Source organism: Sorex fumeus, unplaced genomic scaffold, assembly GCF_029834395.1.
Source record: "Sorex fumeus unplaced genomic scaffold, SorFum_2.1 ptg000047l, whole genome shotgun sequence".
Lineage (NCBI taxonomy): Eukaryota > Metazoa > Chordata > Mammalia > Eulipotyphla > Soricidae > Sorex > Sorex fumeus.
The window spans coordinates 47,501,198-47,520,747 of record NW_026606104.1 but is presented as its reverse complement, the minus strand read 5'-3'; the positions used below and the strand labels follow the sequence as shown (position 1 = coordinate 47,520,747).

General features: G+C 44.1%; 1 protein-coding gene across 3 annotated transcripts in view; it reads right to left on the bottom strand.

Moving 5' to 3' along the window:
- Positions 1-2,262: 2,262 nt before the first annotated feature.
- The window catches only part of KHDRBS1 (KH RNA binding domain containing, signal transduction associated 1), a 46,019-nt gene continuing 28,731 nt past the window's right edge, over positions 2,263-19,550 (bottom strand). The window contains exons 7-12 of one of the 3 annotated variants that reach the window (XR_008793704.1): positions 19,023-19,090; positions 17,643-17,701; positions 14,351-14,544; positions 11,716-11,776; positions 8,951-9,090; positions 2,263-2,429 (exon numbers count right to left, since the gene is read on the bottom strand). Coding sequence is in view for 1 of the 3 variants with exons in the window: in XM_056123187.1 (XP_055979162.1) it covers positions 14,447-14,544; positions 17,643-17,701; positions 19,023-19,090 (225 nt within the window). In the remaining 2 variants the exon portion in view is untranslated. Of the gene's footprint in view, positions 2,430-8,950; positions 9,091-11,715; positions 11,777-13,215; positions 14,545-17,642; positions 17,702-19,022; positions 19,091-19,550 lie in introns of those variants that run through there. The other 2 variants (XR_008793703.1, XM_056123187.1) reach the window with 2 other exon arrangements.

Here is a 19,550-nt window from a genome sequence, read left to right as displayed (position 1 = left end):
TGAAAGGAAAGTCCCCAGGGCTGGGAGAGGTAATGGGGGCTGCTTGTGACAGGTGACAGGACTGGGTAAGAAACAAGCTGAAGGAAGGAAATAAGCATTGAACGGGATCATGTGTTCTCTGCTTTTTCTCGTTTCGTTTGCTTCTCAGATCACGATCTATGGAGAGGAATTATCTTTCTGAGCACATTCCCAGTAGCGGTTGCAGGCCCTGTGGACACTGTTGGTCACTCAGCAGTGGTACTGATGTTATGACTGTGCTGCACCCCTCTGAGCGGAGTTCCTGGCCCCCGTTCCTGCCGATCTCTTGCAAGTGGGGTCTGAGGATGCTGCGGCTTATCAGAGTGAACCAGCTCTGAGTTTTCATTTCTCTTAAGACCATCATTCCCTAATTCTCTACCCCAAACTCCTCCTCCTCCTCCACTCAACTCAAAAGCAAGATCTCAGATGCTAGATAAAGGAATTCTTACCAGCAGGAAAATTCTAGGATGACTTAAGATTCCAAGATGGGACTTGTTTAAGTTGCCTCAAGCCTCACAGGTCTGCTCTCGACTGAGCTTCAGTGCAATACAGGGGGGACAAGTTGAGTGACCGACTCCCCTGACCCTCAGTGCTGGTGAACCTGGAAGGTCTGAGTGTAGACAAATACCTCACATGAGCAACACATCTGTTTCAAAGAGCTTGTGGCTGAGGGAGTCCATTAGGGGCTCTTACATCCAGAGCATGAACCCTTGGGATCATCTCCCCAGCCCTGGCAGAATCATTTTTATTTCTCTAGCATGTTTTATTCTACTTAAGTCTCTTTCCTATGTGCATCAAGTGTCGTACATACTAATGGCTGATAGTGCCTGATATATACTAAACACTCAAACATTGTTTTGGGGTCACACCTAGCTGTGCTCAGGGACTATTCCTGGCTTGGCACTCAGCGATCATTCCTGGTTGTGCGTGGGGAACATATGAAGTGTGGGGGATCAAACTCTGGATGGCTGTGTGCAAGGCAAGCGCCCTAACCACTATACTATCCAGCCTCTCAATACATTCTTAGAGGAATCAATAATAAAGACCAAACAGCTCAAGAGGCTAAATAACTTGCCCAAAGTAAATTGATTTTGACATCCATTTCCCATTTTTCTTCTAAGAATGCCTCCAAGCTCATTAGAACCCTCGCCGATAAGGCATGTTCTCCAAAACCTAGTCCTTTCCTTTGCTCCCAAGTTAGGATAATTAACAAGAAGGCACTGAATAATGACTAGATGCTCGTAACATGACATGAAACTGCTGTGAAATCAGCGTAGGTTTAAAGATGAGAAGGTATGCTTGTAGACTGCCACTCAATGCCTCTTTTGCAAACCACAACACCCAAAAGGAGAGAGAGAACAAAAGGGAATGCCCTGCCAGAGGCAGGGTGGGATGGGAGGGATGTGGGGTGGGAGGGATACTGGGACCTGTGGTGGTGGGAAATGGGCTCTGGTGGAGGGATGGGTATTTGATCATTGTATAATTGAAACCCAAGCACAAAAATTTGTAAGTCTACAACTGTATCTCATGGTGTTTCACTTAAAAAAAAAAAGTTAAAAAAAAATGAGAAGAGACCAGAAGTTGCTCGAAGGTTGACTTTCCAATCCTTGAAGAGTAAATTTTAGGATAAAGAGCTAGAGGAGGGGTGGGGGTTCGGGGGTGCGCTTCTGGGACTCTCCTAAAGCTGACAGAAGCACCAGAGTGGGAATATTCATCATTTGATCAACTCTTTATTGAACTCCTCAGTGCCAAATATTTTGGGGGTTAAAAGATGAAGTACAGAGAAGTGAAGTAGGAAGTTTTATGTTCCAAAAGTGTTTTGGACAATGTTAGTAATCAAAAATGAGATTAAAAACAAGCTTAGAGGGCTGGAGTTATAGGGTTGCCTTGCACCCGGCCGATACGGGTTCGATTCCTGGCATCCCATCTGGTTCCCAGAGCACTGCGAGGAGTAATTACTGAGCGCAGAGCCAGGAGTAATCCCTGCACACTGTACCGTGTAGAACTCCCAGCTGGCACCCATAATACAGGAGGTGGTGGTAGGTTGTTCTGCCAACTCTGCAGGAGGCCCAGGGGAAATAGGCAAGCAGAATGGCACAAGAGGTGTCAGTTTATTTATATCTACAAGGTTAGGAGGGGTCAGGGGTTACTTTTAGTCCCCTTTCACTCTTCAAAATCCTGAGCAGGTTAACTATTACTATCAGTCTCCTGTAGCCTGAGGACTCCATCTGTGCTTAGGACTGTCTTAGAGAATCCTGGCTGGCTGTGTGGGTAAATCAGGCTGATGGGACCCTGGGATGGGTGGGAAAAGATTGTCGATCTCCTCCCGGGCTTCCTCTGTGCTCAGCAAATGCTCCCAGGCCAGCCTCGACACAGCAGGTAGTTCTCCTGGACTCCGGACCCTCTGAATGCTGCAAAGACACAGAAAATTCAGAAATACCAAAGAGTCAGGGATATCCCAGTCTCCTATTTGTTCAGGATGCCCCCCCAACAATCTCCCCTTCCACAGAACTCGTTTTTTCACTCAGTGGAAGGCTTGCAGGTACACAGGTGGGTAGAAAAAAAAGTCACAACCTATTTTTGCCACCTATCAGGCAATGGAAACATTTCCCATACCTCAAATTCTTGGACATGCCTCAGCAAAATGATTAAAGCCCGTGGTGCTAGAGCTCAGATGCTCTTTCTCCTCTTCCAGAGAAATGAAAAGATAAGCAAAAAGCCTCCAAGCGTTTGGAAGAAAGGAATGAGGAAACAGGTCTTATAGCCTTAACCCAAGGCTCCGGTGAGTTCATCTCTTCTGGGATGAAGGATTGATCCTGGCTCTCCAGGTTATCCACAGGAGACACTCTAATGCTGGTGCTCAGAGCAGGGCCCTCTTAAATCAGTGCCCCCTACCTTTCCAAATACTGTACACCGTTCCACCAGTATGTTCAAGCCGGTCCTCTTCCCTTTATCTAATCCGTCTCTGAGTTATGTTCATTCTATTTCCTGAAAGTTGAGTCCTTTCTCTTTTCTATGTCTTCACTGATATCCTCCTCCTCCAAGTCTTCCTTATTCCTTGTTTTGTTCTTTTGGACCACACTGGCGGTGCTCTGGGGACCTACAGAGCTGGACCGCAAACCTGGGGCTCCTGCACACAAGGCGTACACACAGGTCCTTTGGGTGCTCTCCCACACCCCTGCTGTCTTTTCTGGACCACGAATTTCCAAATTGGTTCCCAAAATCTATTCCCCACTTAGGAACGAAGGAAATTTCTGTTGTCTTTGAGCCACACCCAGGTTCTACACTCAGAGATCACTCCTGGAGGCGCTGGGGGGACCATATGGAATGTTCAGGATCAAATCTGCATTGGCTGCAGAAGCAAATGATTAAAAAAAAGTCTTTCTTTTCTTCACTGTACTGTCGGATTAAATCTTTCAGCGATGTCTTCTGCTTAGCTAACTTTTCCTTTAGGAATCAGCTTCATTTCCTCTGGCAGTCTTGCTGCCGGATCACACCTCTGATGTATTTTCTCTGACTCTCCTTACATTCCTCTTTTTTGTCGTTTTAGGCCACACCTGGTGGTGCTCAAGGGAGCACGTGTGATGCTGGGAACGATTTAATCTGGGCTAGCTGTGTGCAAGGCAAGCACCTTACCTGCTGTACACTCTCTGGCCCACATTTTTCCTAATGAATACTATTTTACTGTACACACACAAAATTTCCTCAGGACTAGAGAGCGCATAGGACAAGTGGGCTGAGCACACGCAAAGCATGCAGGTGGTCTGGGCTTGACCCCCAGCACCGTGTGCCCTACTTTTCCTGCATCACCACAACTGACCACTAAGCACAGAACCAGGAGTCATCCCTGAGCATACAGGTATGACCCCAAACAGCCAAAACCAAAAAAGAAAAAAAAAAGTTCTCAGAGAAAAAAATAGTTCAGCTCCTTACGGTATATTCTCATAGAGCCTTTTCCCTTCCACTTATTAAAACTGAAATTATGGGGTTGGATGGAGCCCAGTATAGTAGGCAGGGACCTTGGTCAACCAGGGTTCGATCCCTGATATCCCACTGCCCAGCTAGGAGTGATTCCTGAGAGCAGAGCTAGGTATGGCCCCAAAATCAAAAACCCAAAACTAAACAAAAAACCTTAACTGAAGTTGATTTATGAGCTTAATACCTGTTGAGTTTGCCTCTCCAAGTGCAGTGGTAAGCTCCATGAGAACAGTGGTCATTTTTGCTTTTTCTCTCTTGTCAGAGATTTGCCAATGTTTAGCACAAAACTAGTAGGTGCTCCAATTTATAACAGTGAATGATTGACACTGAAGGGAACTGAAGACCCCAGTGAAGAATTCAAGGTCTATGAACCAGAATTCTGTCAAATTCTCCCACAAAACTTGAACATGGAGGAGAGGTGCTACCCAGAAGGTAAACAGTGAACCCAGGCGTCCTGTAAAATACGGATCACCTGGACAGCATTCAGGAGTGCGTGGAATCACTTTCTGCCTGCAGTGCATGCTCAGAGGCCACCAGAGCTCTTCTGGTACAGAGTGGAGCAGGTGCACGCAGTGGGGTTGCAGAGTGAGGCGGAGAAACACAGTGGGGGGCAGGTGCACGCAGTGGGGCTGCAGAGGGAGGCAGGTGCACACAGTGCTACTGCTGGATCTGGTGCAGTCGGGGGGTGTGCATAATAAATGCTGCTGTTGAACACATGCCCTATTCTCCCTAGTCCCTAGTCTGGGCATCTTTTTGTCCTGTTTTGCTTGTTTCAGGGCCAAACCCAGCAGTGCTCAATGGTCACTCTTGGCAATGATCAGGGGGACCCTATGTCGCTAAGAATCAACCCAGGGCCTCCTATATGCAGAGTAGGTTAATGCAGTTACTTAGCAGGTGAGACGTGCCTTTCACCCGCTGTACCTCCTACTGCCGAACAACATCTCGAACGTCCTCTCTCTTCTCAGAGCCCCCATAACCTCCCACAGTTTACCTAGCAACAAGGCATCCTTGAAGCAAACGCTTGCCTAGGTCTCGCTGGAGGGAAGCATGGAGATGTATGTGTGCAGCTCCAAGAACTCGGACTGGCCCATTCCCCACACTCAGAGGCCATCGCCGACGCTAGGCTTGGGATGAGAAGTAAACGTACTCCCGAGAGGCTGCTGCATCTACAGCCAAGGAAATGTCAAAGACTGAAGTACGAGTATGAAACTCAAGAACTTTCCAGATACAAGTCTCCTTTCAGAGCAGGGAGCTGCAGTCGGCAGCATATTGGATGAGAACACACCCTCAGGCCCAAAGCCGTTAACTGGTTACAGAACAAAAGATGTCTAGCTTCAAAGTTGAAAACCCGATTCTCGATGTCAGTGATGGTATCTGTTAACTATCACCCCCGAAAAGGATTTGATCTACTGCTTGAAAACCTCCTTGAGATTCCAGGGTAGTTACTAGGGTGCAGCGCCCAACACAGGCATTTGCTCCTAGTAAACAGGTCAAGGGCTGGCCACAAAAAAAGAACATGCAGTTAAGCAGTGCAGTGAGTGCAGTGCGCCCTGCAACCCCCAGAGCTGCTGTCTCAGCCGGATCTTGCCCGTGTGCTTAAGGCTATTAAATATTCATCAGATGTTTGCTAGCTTCAAACATGCAATGACTATTAATCTGGATAGCAGGAGGCACAGGAAGGCCTGGAAAGACTGACTTAGGATGACCCAGTTTTCTTCCTTCAGGAATCTGGACTCCAAGCTAGGACCCGTCCTGTATACAAAGCCAGCACTCCTTTAAGTGTAAGCTCATGACCACTGGAGGAATAGATACACAAAAAGCGGCAAGATGGAAGCATCAAGATTTGGTGTTAAACTTGGGGCTGGAGAGGGGCGGGACAGTGCAATAGCAGGGGGCGCTTGCCTTGCACATGACTGACCCAGGCATCCCATATGGTCCCCCCCAAACCAAAACCAAAACCAAAACCAAACCCTGAGGCTGGAGAGACAGTCACTGGAGCACACGTTTTGTATGCAAGAGGCCTGGGCTGAATCCTGGCACTGAGTAGCCCAAGCACTGCCAGGTATGGCTGGGAAAACCAAAGGAAGGGGCTGGAGAAACAGTACAACAGGCAGGGCATTTGCCTCGCCGGAGGCCGACCCAGGTTCGATTCCCAGCATCCCATATGGTCCCCCAAGCACTGACAGGAGGAATTTCTGAGTGCAGAGCCAGGAGTAACCCCTGAGCATCCCTGGGTGTGACCCAAAAAAGCAAAAACAAACAAAAAATCTCAAAGAGAAATTAAAAAAAAAAAAAAAAAACAAAACCCAAACAATAAAACTACAGCTCTGGGATCCTATAGTTGTGCTAAACCGTACACATCAGAGTTCCAGGATAATCCTTGCTTCACAAAACTGTTTGTGAGATGCACATGGGGTGCACAGATTATACTTTTAGAACAAAACTGGCACAAACTTTAAGAGCTTATAGGGGAGGCCAAGACCGCATTCATTCAGGAATCAACATTGGCGAGGCAAGTCCATGCTTAACAATTTCTTAAGAGTGAAGCTTCCATCCACAGAGGTTTGAGGTTTGGTCTCCAATTCACATCAGAGAAACATTAACATCAATAGCACATTGCCTACGCCACCCAACACACAGGCGTCCTAGTAGTACCCAACCGAACAGCTTTCAAAATCAATACTAACCCACTCTCTGCGCAGCCTTTATTAATTTAATCACCTTTACTATTTTAAAAAACAACTTTTATGTAGGTTGCAGAAGCGACTCCTGCCTGTGCTTGGGGGAACCATAGAGGGCAGCAAGATCAAAACGGGGTGGGTCACATATAAGGCCAAGAGTCTTCCAACCCTGTATTAGTCTTCCAGTGCTCCCCCACCTTTATTGATGGCTCATGTTGATCGGCTATCATGTTGAGTATTTTACAAGCATTCCATCTGAACGATGTTTTGAAGTAAACAATCACCTACTTTAGGAACAATGAAACAGACTTGGAGATGTTTACTCAACTAATTCTAGGGTAGAATTTGAAAAGATTGTTAAGCATAATAAATATCAAGTTCACCTGGCGCTCTGGCAAACCTTAGTTAGCCCCTCTCCTTAGTAGCTGACTATGAATGCCACGCTGCGGCTGGTACTCGGGGGCCTTTCTCAGACAGCTTCTGCAGGCTCCTTTACATTCACATCAGCCACAGAACACAATCACCTACTTTGACAACTATTTTTGGTTTTGTTTTGGGGCCACAGATGGTTGTGCTCAGGGGACCAGATGGGTGTTGGGGATCAAACCTGGGTTGGTTGCGTGCAAGGCAAGCATCCGATTAGTTGTACTATCTCTCTGGCCCCACTCTCTTTTTTTTGAGTTTGTTTTTTTCCATACCTGGGAGTGAACAGACTATATAGGGCTTGGTGCTCAGGGGCCATGTAGGTGCCAGGGGCTGGACCTGGGCCTCCTGCATACATAGCATGTGTTCCCAGTTCACTGGGTTATCTAGCTCTCTGGTCCTAAAGTGTGTTTCTTTTTCCTTTTCTTATTTGGTCATACTTAGCAGCACTCAGGGATCACTCCCGGCAGTGCAAGGCAAGTGCCTAACTCACTATGCTATTTCTTCAGCAACATTTTTTTGGTTTCCGCTTATTTGGGCCACACAGGCCATGCTCAGGGTTTATTCCTGACTGTGCATTTAGGGATCACTCCTGGTGGGGTGCAGAGGGTCATACAAACCCAGGCTGACTGTGTGCAAGGTAAGTGCCTACCTGCTGTACTCTCCAGTCCTTAAGAGTTTTAGCCACACTCAGCGATGCTAAGGGCTTACTTCTGGCCCACATGGGATGTGGGGGTCCAATCAAGGTCGGTCACATGTAAGGCAAGTGTCCTACCCTCTGTACAAGCTCTCCAGCCTCTGGCGTAAGATTTTCTATTTGTTTTTGGACTACACTTAGTGGTGCTCTGGGTTTACTCCTGGTTCTGTGCTCAGGTACCATTCCTGGTAAGTTCAGGGGACATTTTGGGGTGCTGTAATTGAACCTAGGTGAGCCGAGTGCACGGCAAATGAATGCCGTACCTGCTGTAACATTACTCCAGCTCCTGAAGTGTTTCTATTTTTTGCTTCCCTGAAGCCACACCTTCAATGCTCAGAAATTACTCCAGGCAGTGCTCAGGGACCATATAGGATGCTGGGGATCACCTCGGTGGGCTGCGTGCAAAGCAAGTGCCATACCTGTTGTATTATCTCTCCATGCCCTAGAGTTTCTTAAAGGTGGAGACTACATAAACGGATCTAGACCATTGCCTGCTTAATGACCAAAGTTGTTTCAGCAAACATTCATTGGATTAATTAGTACTTCTGCAGAAAAGTCTCATTTCAGGCACAGTGAAAGACTACACAGATTCCCCAGGATGCTCTAAATTCCAGTATGTAACTGAGACTGATCATAGATCAGAAATCAAATCACCAGAGTTGGAATCTGAGCTCTGCTATTTAAGACAGAGCAAGACAATAATTAGCTTAGCCGTTCTAGGCCTCAGTTTCATCATTATTTGAAAACAGGGCAACATGAATTTTTTTAATAAATGGAGGAGACAGGACATTATACACAGTAAAAAAAAAAAAATGTTAGAACTGACAAAAGACAATAGTAGCTTAACACCCCACCCCACCCTAGATTTTTACATGTCTGAAATAATGCATCCTTCATAACCGTTATGAAAGGAACTATTATGTCAATTTAATTGGCAGGATTTTTCTTTCTTTGCAGTTATGAATTTTATAATAAATGGCCACAGTGTAAGTAAAATATGGCACTATCACAATGAAGCAGCATTATTTTGAGGGGAGTGAGCACATTCACTAGCGTTTAGGGGACTGGAGACTGAACCCTCAATCCTCACACATGCAAGGCAAATTCCTGACCACTGAATTACATCTCTGGCCCCTCCTGAGGCCTTTTTTACCTTCATTCATAGCTTGGGGGTGGGGTGGGGAGAGAGAGCAAGACAAATTTTAAGATCATATCCTATGTCAGGAAGGGTGAGAATATTCCCTCAGCAGCAACTGTCATTGCCAAAAGCACCCTGGAGGCTCCATGGAAACCCTGGAGGGAGAGAGAAGAGAATCAAAGGTGGATGATGGGAAGATACTGGAATTATAACCCTGAGTCTTTGGAGAACATCTGATCAGGCATGGCAGCTACAATAGGTTCATTTCACTGCAGTAAACTTCAACAAAAAGCAGCACAGGATGAATTGGAGACATCTATATTTCAGGCCAAATCCTAGTCCCACCACTTAATATTAGCAATGCCAAATAATCCAATCAGTTATTTACTATTGAGTAGCTACTATATGCTAGCAATTGCACTGATCCCTTGAAATCAAAGGCAGAACTGCATTATACATTGAATCATTTTCAGTGAGGTTACAGTAGGGCAGTCAATGGTGAAAAAAGCAGTCTTTCCCAGTGGGGAGATAGCTTACATATGCCAAGCACATGTGTACAGGCCCTGAGTTGAATCCCAAGCACTACAGTATCCCCACAGCACTGACAGATATGGCCCTGGTGGCCCAACTCAATCAATAGGCAGGCCTACATCAGGAAGTATTGCCAGCAGTAGCCCCAGCAAGGCCTCCTATCCTCAACCCAGCACTGTGAGGCGTGGCCCTATAAAATCTGCTCAAAGACTACTCTAAAGAGAGTAGAGATCAAATTTTCTGTATTTCAGAGACTCTCCCCCTTAAGTTTCCTGACCATTTAAGTGACCACTCTCAAACTAGAAACTACCAAACCACATTCAATACAGTTGGTCCTTCTCAAAGTCCCAGATCTCAAAACACTCCTGGCTGAAAGGTAGGCTGAGAAAGAATTTTCTTCAAAGAGGCAGATTATTTTTTCCTTTCTGTGGGTTGTGGAGTTTGGGTAACACCCAGAGGCACTCAGGAGGTCCTCCTAGCACGGTGTCTTCTCTGCATGCATGACTGTTCTATTTTTGGACACGCGGCAGTGTTCAGGGTTTCTCCTGATTTTGTGTTTAAGGACAGACACTCAGGGGATCAAGCATACTGTGGTATGGGTGAACAAACTAGGGGTGATCACATGCAAAACAAGTGCCTTAACCCCAACAGTTTCTCTCTGACTCACAGGCAGATTTCATTGTCAAAGGCTTTATGTGCCCTCAGTCTAGTTTTTCCCCTGTGACCTCCTAACAGTAACAACTCAGGGGCAGAAGGAAAATCCTGACAGTTTCAAGCACCGGCAGATTTACTCAGCTGTCAGAGTCCCAATTAATGAGTGAGGTCAAAGTTTCTTAGGGGGGGGAAAAACCCCACTTGTATTGCGCTGGAGAGAGTGTTCAACAGATTGAGTGCAATCTGCCTATGAGGTGCCCGAGTTCAAGCCCTGGCACTACACCACACAAACAGCACCCCTGAGCACTGCTGAGTCTGGCCCCAAACCAAATATTTAAATTTTGACAATAGATAAACATGGGCTTGATTACTGACCATACTAATTTTGCATTTCTGGGAATTCACTTAACAAACATGATTGTATTTCAGGGACTGCCTCTATAAAATACGAATATTAGGACCCAGGGATGGCTTGGTGGCTAAAGCACCTTCCTTGCAAGTGTGAGGCCCTGAGTCAGACCTCCTCTGTGCACCGAGCACATCGCCTCTGGTTCCATAGTCTGGGACTACAGACGGCAATAGCTGGAGCACACCAGGCATGTGTTAAGTATTGCAACTCTAGTTGTGAGTCTCAGCAAGCAATACAACCAGAATTTGTTGTTCTTACACCAAAACTAGGTGAGTATGCACCTTGGTGAGAATTTGCGCAAGTAACAAATCTGTCAGTGTGCAAGCTCTGTTGAGTGCTACCACCCTGGGGATGTGGCTCAGTGGGCAGAGCACCTGTCCTGCCTGTATGAGGCCCTGGTTTGATTCCAGGCACCGGTCGGTCCCCTGGCACTGCAGGGAGCCGCAAGTACCACATTGGAAGCAGACTCCAGCACAGTGAGGGATAGTCCCTACACCAAACCAAAGGGAAGAGACGCGGGGAAAATACAGATATCACGGGAGAATTGTCTTTAGGCAGACCAATACCCACTTCCTTTCCCAAGTAATGTTCTTCCTTTTGAGGACGTTTTCTGCATATTGGTAAAATATGCCATGTGACTTAAAGAAATTTAATCGTATATTCTCTCCCCAGAACTTGAACAGAGGAAGCAAATATGTAAACATGGCCAGAGTTTACTTATTCCAGCTTAATTAAGCTCCAGTTTCAAGACCATTACTGTATGACTATTGTCCCAGTTCTCTGCTACTACTGGTTCCCAAGCCAGGATTTCTAGCCTTCACACCGCATCTGTGATCTGTGAACACATAACATCCTTTTTTTTAACATTTACCTTTGATTTTATTCATGTATTTTATGCTAACATCCTTTTAATTCATTCCCTTTCATTCACGTTAGACAATCACTTTGTTGCTTACACCAGTGAACTCCAAATAGACTATGATCTCATTAGATTATTGATAGGCTAGAGTAGGATTCAAAAGACTAAAGTTGGTACTACTTGACCATTACAAGTCAAGGAATAAGCATGGGTCTTCCTGAAAATATGGTAGACACAGGAAAGAGATCTTCCCGTTAACCACCTGTTGGTGAAACTTTCACCCATGATAAAAGTCCCACATCCTTAATAAAAAACCACTCAACATACCTGACTATGGGTCTTCACTACCCATTCTACTCCAGGAAATGCCTCAGGAATAATCAATTGCCTGCAAATGGAGAAGTAATAGATCAGTATTTTGAAGAGGAAGTTTTAAAGACATACAAAATAAAAGATAGAGATCCTGCATGCAGTTTACACATTACAGGAAAGAAACATGCAACTTTAAAGAAACTTTAAGTAACATTTCATTATAAATATCAAATAAATGAGGACCTACAGGGGCTCATCTTTGTACATTTTAAAATAGCTGAGCAGAAAGCTTTACTTTGGGGAGCAGCAGGTCTAATCTATAGTCATTGAAATTTTACAATGTGTCATTTAAGATGTCAGACTTTGTGCCCAGATTACATTACAGTTCACTTGTGATGGGCAGGATTATTAAGAGTTATGGCTAATTTATGCGGCAGCATATGGTTTTTCTTTTTACAGCTATTTTTATTAAACAAGTTTTTCAAAATTTTAACATTAAAATTAACAGCTAAAGAATTGTTTATGCAAGTTGCTGTCACAGTTTATGTAAAAGAGAAATATGTGCTATTAAAATCAGACATTTAGGTTACCTTTGGTTTTTTGCGATGCATGTTAGCTTTACACATCCTGATTCTCTTGCGATAATTTTCCTTTAAAAAGGGGGGTATAGAGTGATCTCTTTTCATCAAAACAAGACATAATGCCCTGAAAGCTGACTTCAAACCATGGTTGAAAATTCAGTTATTTACACTTTATCACAATCTACAAATACAGTTTTTGTTGGTGTGTTTTAAAAAGAAAAAAAAAATGTTCATCATGCACTGCTGCAGGCAGCTTGGCACTTCATACGAGAGGATTTTTCACCCCCGAGCAGTTTAGGTGGTTCTTAGGCAAGGCATGAGAAGCCTGAGAATTAACACGGAGGAGTGGGAACAGGACCAATTCCATCATGTCCTCTCCTTGTGTCTCAGGAGGGAATTCAGAGCAGGCCAGATCCTGCCCCAACCCAGTTGATTTATTAGCAGTGTTCCTGGGATCAAAGGGCAACCCTTAAGGGCCCCCCCACCGGGACTGCTGAATTGTTGTCTTTAAAAGCAGGTGCACTTTCCACGCTCGCTGAGATTATTCGGTTCACTCTTAGGGCCACCGAGGGCCTCTCGACAGAACGTGCAGACTAGGGTGGCTGGAGGATACTTGGAATTCTGTGATCGCTTGGGAAACCAGTCAAGTTTTGGCTCAGTCAGGTTTCTCTCCGAAAATTAGAGCTCGTGATAGGAATGGATAAAACTGCTCTCACAACTTCCAGGGGGTGAAAAAGCTTTGGTTATTTTTTAACTAAAACTTAACAACTCGATAAACTTTTTGTTTTTTGGTAAACTTAAAATAAAATCCCCACCACCACTTTTAAGAATGTCTCCAACTTTTAACAAGACCATTAACTTTAGAGTTAATTTAAGTTTATTTGAAAGAGAATACTATTTTATTGTCCACCCCAAAAAATGACAATTCATCACATTTACTTTGATTAAAAAAGGACTAAACTTTATTGACAAACTGCTGCAGACATTTTGACATAAGTTTAAGCTACCTATTTAGGCAGACTTACACATGTAGCATTTAATTTTCCAAGAACAAAATGGGAGGACGGTACAAATCCAATTAGGACTTTAACTTATGTACAAAGTGGATTTTGATTCCTTTTTCATTCAGCTGCAGTGTCCCTTTTTAAATCATGCTAGTGTTGAGACATACTTGACTAACACTACCTTGGAAACAGTTCAGTATTGACAACTGTCAATTTAAGAACATCATCAGCTTTTGGCTCCAGTGTCCAAGTGAGCTTTTATCATGGAGTGCAGAATCTCAGATGGACAGAATACTTTTTTTTTAAATACTGAAAATTTATTATTAGTACTATCACTGAGAGATTGTGTGTGGCTAAAAAAGCTCTGCATCAAATTCATTCATTTCAGTGGCCAGCCCCTCACCCCCTCTTCAAAACCTACTCCCTACTAAGTATCTCTCAACACTGTATGTCTGGGGCTAGATTTCAAAACCCACATAATGAAAAAGTCAGTTTACAAACCTAATTTTGTTGTTTTTAAATCAACGTTAAAAATTGCATCAACTATTTAATTCATGAGGATCTTTCATATTAAAATTTAACCTTAAGATTCAACCGCCATGTGCTTTTAAAGGAAACATTTTAGAGACGTCTGAGCTTACTTTTACATGGTGGCACCTACTGCCGTTAACGTTTGTGATTTTAAATCTTAAACAGCCCTGAATTTTGAAATGTAGCCTAGTTTGGGATTCTGCAACTACAACTTTACGGGATGCCTCAAATCAAAACTAAGAGAAAGTGAACAAGTCTTAACTTCAGAACCTTTAAGCAAGCAATGTCACTTTTGAAACTAACAGGTTTGTGTTTTTTTTTTTACTCAACTTTTTTTTATTATAAAAGGTACATTTGTTTATATTTAAACAACAAAGAAAAAAAAGCATCTACACACTTAAAAAATTAATTCGATATTCCTAAATCTATTTTAACTCATTTTAAAATACTACATACAGAAGCCAGAATGCAGAGTTAAGAATGGAGTAAGGTTGGGAAGAAGGGGACCACGAAGAAAAACACTTAGACAATTACTTGTCTGTTGTGGGTAAAGCAACAGGAATCCTGGGAGATACAAGAAATCAGTAACAACTTTGCTCATAACTGATATTTTCCCCTCATGTTTGTTTTTTAATAACGTCCATATGGGTGTTCTCTGTATGCTCCCTTCACGGGCCTAGCTGGAGGGGCCTTCAGTGATGGCCTGGTCCCATTCCAGTCGTCTTGGCCTGTGTGGGAAAGCAAAAACAGGTCATAAATCATGTGTCAGAGGTATTTTGGAGGCGGCGGCAGAGGTCACCTGGTAGAGATCATCAAAAACACTGCTTTGCTTCAATGTCTTCCCGTCTCCACGTAGGCCCTGCTTTTTTTTTACCGTTTGGCCCTTTTGAGCAGCTAAAGTAATTTCCAAACTGTAAGGTAGTTTTGAGCATTTGGACACAGAAGAAAACGGCTCAGAAAGGGAAGCAGTCACCAGCAAAGAATGTCCACAGAAAGCATACTAGAATACAATGAAACTTCTACTCTCAAACCTGGATATGCCCAACACTTTGTTTAAAACAGTGAAGAAATTTTCAGTGGACAAAAATGCCCTCTTCTGTTCTTTGCAAAGTAAACCCCAGGCAGCCTCCGGTAAGTTGACAACCACTCGAGCGCTTTCAGATTGGAAGCAGCCCTTTTCCAAATCAGATTTCCATTTTGAGAATAAGAATTCTTAAGATTCTGGGGGAAGCAAGATAGGATCAAAATTTTATGAACCCTTCAGTAGCAGGGCTGATCCACTGCTCTGATAGAAGAAACTACAGGCAAATGCTGATTACAGTATTTATTAGGGAAATTCATGATCTCCCTTTTTATGCCAATAGTTCAGACAAGTGTTGTGGAACGAAAAAGAGGCTGTATTTGGTCCAGGGAGTCAGCTTAAAGGGCTAGAGGGAAGAATTTACACATGGGAGTCCTGGGGAGAGAAGTAGAAAGCATGGTTGATAAATCAGCTCAATTTTTTCTTTTTAGCTTGTGGCCACACCCAGTGATGCTTAGGGGTTACTCCTGGCTCTGTGCTCAGGAATCACTATTGGTGGTGCTTGGGGGGAACCACATGGGATGCCAGGGATCAAACCCAGTTCCGACACATATAAGGCAAGTGCCTGATCAGTCATACTATCACTCTGACCCCTTCAAATGGGGTTTTCATTAGAAGGAATAGCCTAAAGGAGATTAAAAACATGACACTCAAAATAGGTCATGTTTCTAAGCTCAGTCTTCCTGTTCACCCTCACACTTTACCCACGCCAGTTCACGTCTCAAGTATTTTTCCAACTGCCCGAATTGACAAATATGAGCTTTCATCAATATAAATTTGAACATTCACTATAGGGAGCTGAATCACTAGAATTTTACCTTTGTCTATTTATACCCCTAATATAATTAAATTCATCAATTTCCAAAGTGGGCGTGGCTACCAACGTCTATTTTAAAATTTTGTACTTATAAAGGCAGGAATCAGATTAGCCATGGCAACACCATTCCATGAGTACAAGAAAGCTGCATCTTTCAGCCCAGTCCTTTCTCCAGCCAAACAGAAAAGCGATTTAGTCAAATACATACAACACAGGCCTCACTGTGTTGCCTTTCTGATGGCGGGAAATACCCAGGGGCAATCAGCATCCTTCTGAATAGTGGTATACTGAGAAGAATACTGCAGGGTTACAGGATGATAACTGTCCAGAATCATTTAATTAGAACAGTAAAAATGTCTCCCTGTGCTGGGGATACTGCTAAGCAGTAGAGCACGTGTCTTGCAAATGGAAGGCCCTGGGTTTGGTACCTGCACGTATGCACACACAGTCCTGGCAAGAAGCCAACTGAGCTGAACTCAGAGGCTCACACACACACAAATTCAGGCAGCCTATCCTAATAACACAGCATCACAGGGAAACTGTCAAGCTCTAAGCCCCCTGCCAAGGACTCTGGAATTCCCTCTGGTGTGTAGAAAACAGCGTACACTTAAAGGGCTCTATCCATCGCCACAAGGCACTCCCTCTGGGGCCCATTAACACAGTGCCATAGCTGGCTCAAGTATACTCTTGAGCAATGTGTTTTCAACCAAACCTCAGGGAAGGTAGTTTAGTTCTGATGTCATGCCAGCATCTGGACCTCTCTCAAGATTTAAGGACTGAGAGAATCCTATCAAGTCAGTAGAGAGCCTGGGGTCAGTACTGCCCTAAAAGGGTTAGCTCCCGTTCAGCCTAGGCTTGAACTTAAGAAGCACTGCTCTTGCCCCCTACCGGCTTCTGTTAGTGGCCATTTTTCCCTCTTTAAAGATTCTTATTTTGGGGGGTTTGGGGCTGGGGGCAGGGGACACTTGGTGATGCCCAGAACTAATCCTGGCTCTGCTGGCTCTATGTACAGATGGTGCTGGGGATGAAACTTGGGCTAAGCAAGAGCCTCAATTCCTATACGAACGCTCTGCATCTTTTGAGCTCTTTTACAAGGATTTCCACTACAGTTTTTAAAAAAACAAACCAAAACAAAAAACAAGGCGGGAGAGAAGAGTGGAGTTGCTTTTATCAAACTGTCACTATTTGCCAATGTGGTCTACTTATGAGCAGCAAAGGCTGAGCAATAACCCAGGCTTAACCCAAGCCTGGCCTACGGTAGGAAAAATACCAATTTGAAAGCCCTTTGCTACAATCAGGCCAAATCCTAATTTACAGATATCTGCCTAAGGTCTGACAGGGCAATGGCTGAGCACACACTCTCTATACAAGTCTGGGTTCTCTCCAAGGCACCACACAAGAAACAGACTCCCTACTCCCATCTCCCTGGCAAAAGAGAGCTTAAAGGAGTCCCCAAGCACCAGATGTGGCACCCAAACCAAACAAAACAAAAATTACAACTGCCTAGTTTTTCAAGAGTAAGAGTAAAGTGACCCTTAATCACTTTATTATTATTATTATTTGCTTTTTGGGTCACACCCAGCGATGCACAGGGGTCACGCCTGGCTCATGCACTCAGGAATAACTCCTGGCAGTGCTCGGGGGACCATATGGGATGCTGGGAATCGACCCCGGGTTGGCCGGGCGCAAGGCAAACACCCTACCCTCTGTGCTATCGCTCCAGACCCCCTTAATCACTTTAGTGGTCTCTTTCTCTCAGCTTACTGCCCACTATAAAATTTAAATAACAGTAAGATTTCTATCATCATTATTTCCAGCGTCTTGGCATTCTACTTAGGTGTGACTGTCTGACTCCCCAATAATCCGTCACTAACATTCCCAAGGCACTTACTTGCACATTCGGCCCCACCACAGAAATTAAAACATACCATAGGCTTCATAAGAATCTTGAACCTCCCCATGTCCATAGTCATAATATTCTGAGTCCCTGAAAGTTAAAGACACAGTATTAGAGAGCTACAGAGTAACTATGTTCAGTTTCACCTTTCTTCCTGTTTTCATATTTCAGAGCAGTTTACTACATACACAATATAGGAAAAGGGTCATTTCTGACCTACGCCAAAACATTTTTTTGGGGGGGAGTGGGGTGGGGTGTGTTTCACACTCAGTGATGCACAGGGACCATAGGCTGGGACCAATTCTGGAAATTGAACCCGGGCTGGCCACATGTAAGGCCAATATCTTAACTGCAGAACTATTGCTCCAGTCCCCTACATGAAATATTTTCAACATATGGTAATACTATCTAGTCAGAGAAAAACATATACAATAAGTTCAGGGAGGGATGAGGCTCTGAGGCAGTATATGACTGAGTTCAAATCCCTGAATCAAAAAAATCCTGACAACTATAGATTAGAAAAATAGATACCGTGAAATGCACAATCAGGGGGCTAGAGTGACAGTACAGTGCATAGGGCACGTGCCTCGCACGTGGCCGACATGGGTTTAATCCCTGGCAAACCATGTGGTTCCCAGAGTCCCTGCAGGAGTGATTCCTGAGCAGAACCAGGAATAAGCTCTTAGCACAGCCTGGTGTGGCCCAAAAAGCAAGCAAACAAAGAAATGAAAGAAAAAGCACAACCCAGAATTGGTCACTTTATTGATTTTTTTTGCTTTTTGGGTCACACCCAGCAATGCACAGGGGTTACTTCTGGCTCTGGACTCAGGAATTGCTCCTGGGGGTGCTGAGGGGACCATATGGGAAGCTGGGAATCGAACCCGGGTTGGCCGTGTGCAAGGCAAACGCTTTACCCACTGTGCTATCGCTCCAGCCCCGAATTGGTCACTTTAACCATAATGCCAATTCATATTCAGAGCTCACTGGAGACTGAAGACAAAAATGAAGAAGAGAATTATTCTGTTCCCCCATAGAATTTTGAAATGCTTTTTCAATCATAAAGATATACACAAAAAATATTTTAAGAACCTAAGTTATGGGGAAAAAAGAAATCCAAGTTATTTAAGTTATAGTAGAGGGGGTATATTTTCCTGCATACCACGTTAGTGTGCCTGTGATATTTTTCAGTAACAAATAATTTAAAGGCACTTTCCCTCTCTTTCCATGTACAGTCACAGCTTAGAAATTTTTCAGCTGCTGGTTCCAGATTCTATAAATTCTGTTAAGGTTCAATGACTCAAATTTGCAGATTTGAGTGTATGATGTATGCCTTCCCTCTAAATCATTCCTGAGACTTAACAAAATAAAACGAAACAAAACAAAACGAACAGCACCACAGTGCGTTACTCACCCCTGGCTCTGGCTGTAATAGCCTTCGTAGCCTTCATAACTTTGTTCAGCATACGTGTCATCATATCCCTAGAAATATAAAAAGAATCTCAGAGAGGGAGAAGGCAATCCTACAGAATATTCTACATTATCAGAATATAGAATTTACCTAAAAAATGCTAATGCCTATTGTGGAATATAAAATACTAGAGTTTTACTATTATTATTAACTTGGTTTGGGGGCCATATTCAGCAGTGCTCAAGGATTACTCCTGGCTGAGTCAATATAGAGGGTGTTTGAGATTGAGGCAAGTGCCCTATACCTGCTGTACTATACCCCTGACCCCTATTTTATTCACAAACACACAGCTCTCTCTCTCTCTCCTTTCCTCTCATTTCTGGGGCCATGCCTGGCAGTGTTCTCGGCTTCCTCCCAGCTATGTGCTCAGGCATCACACCTGCCAGTGCTCAGGGAACAATGTAAGGTGCCAATGATGAAACCCATATTGGACTCATGCAAGGAAAGCTTCCTGTGGTATCTCTCTAGTCA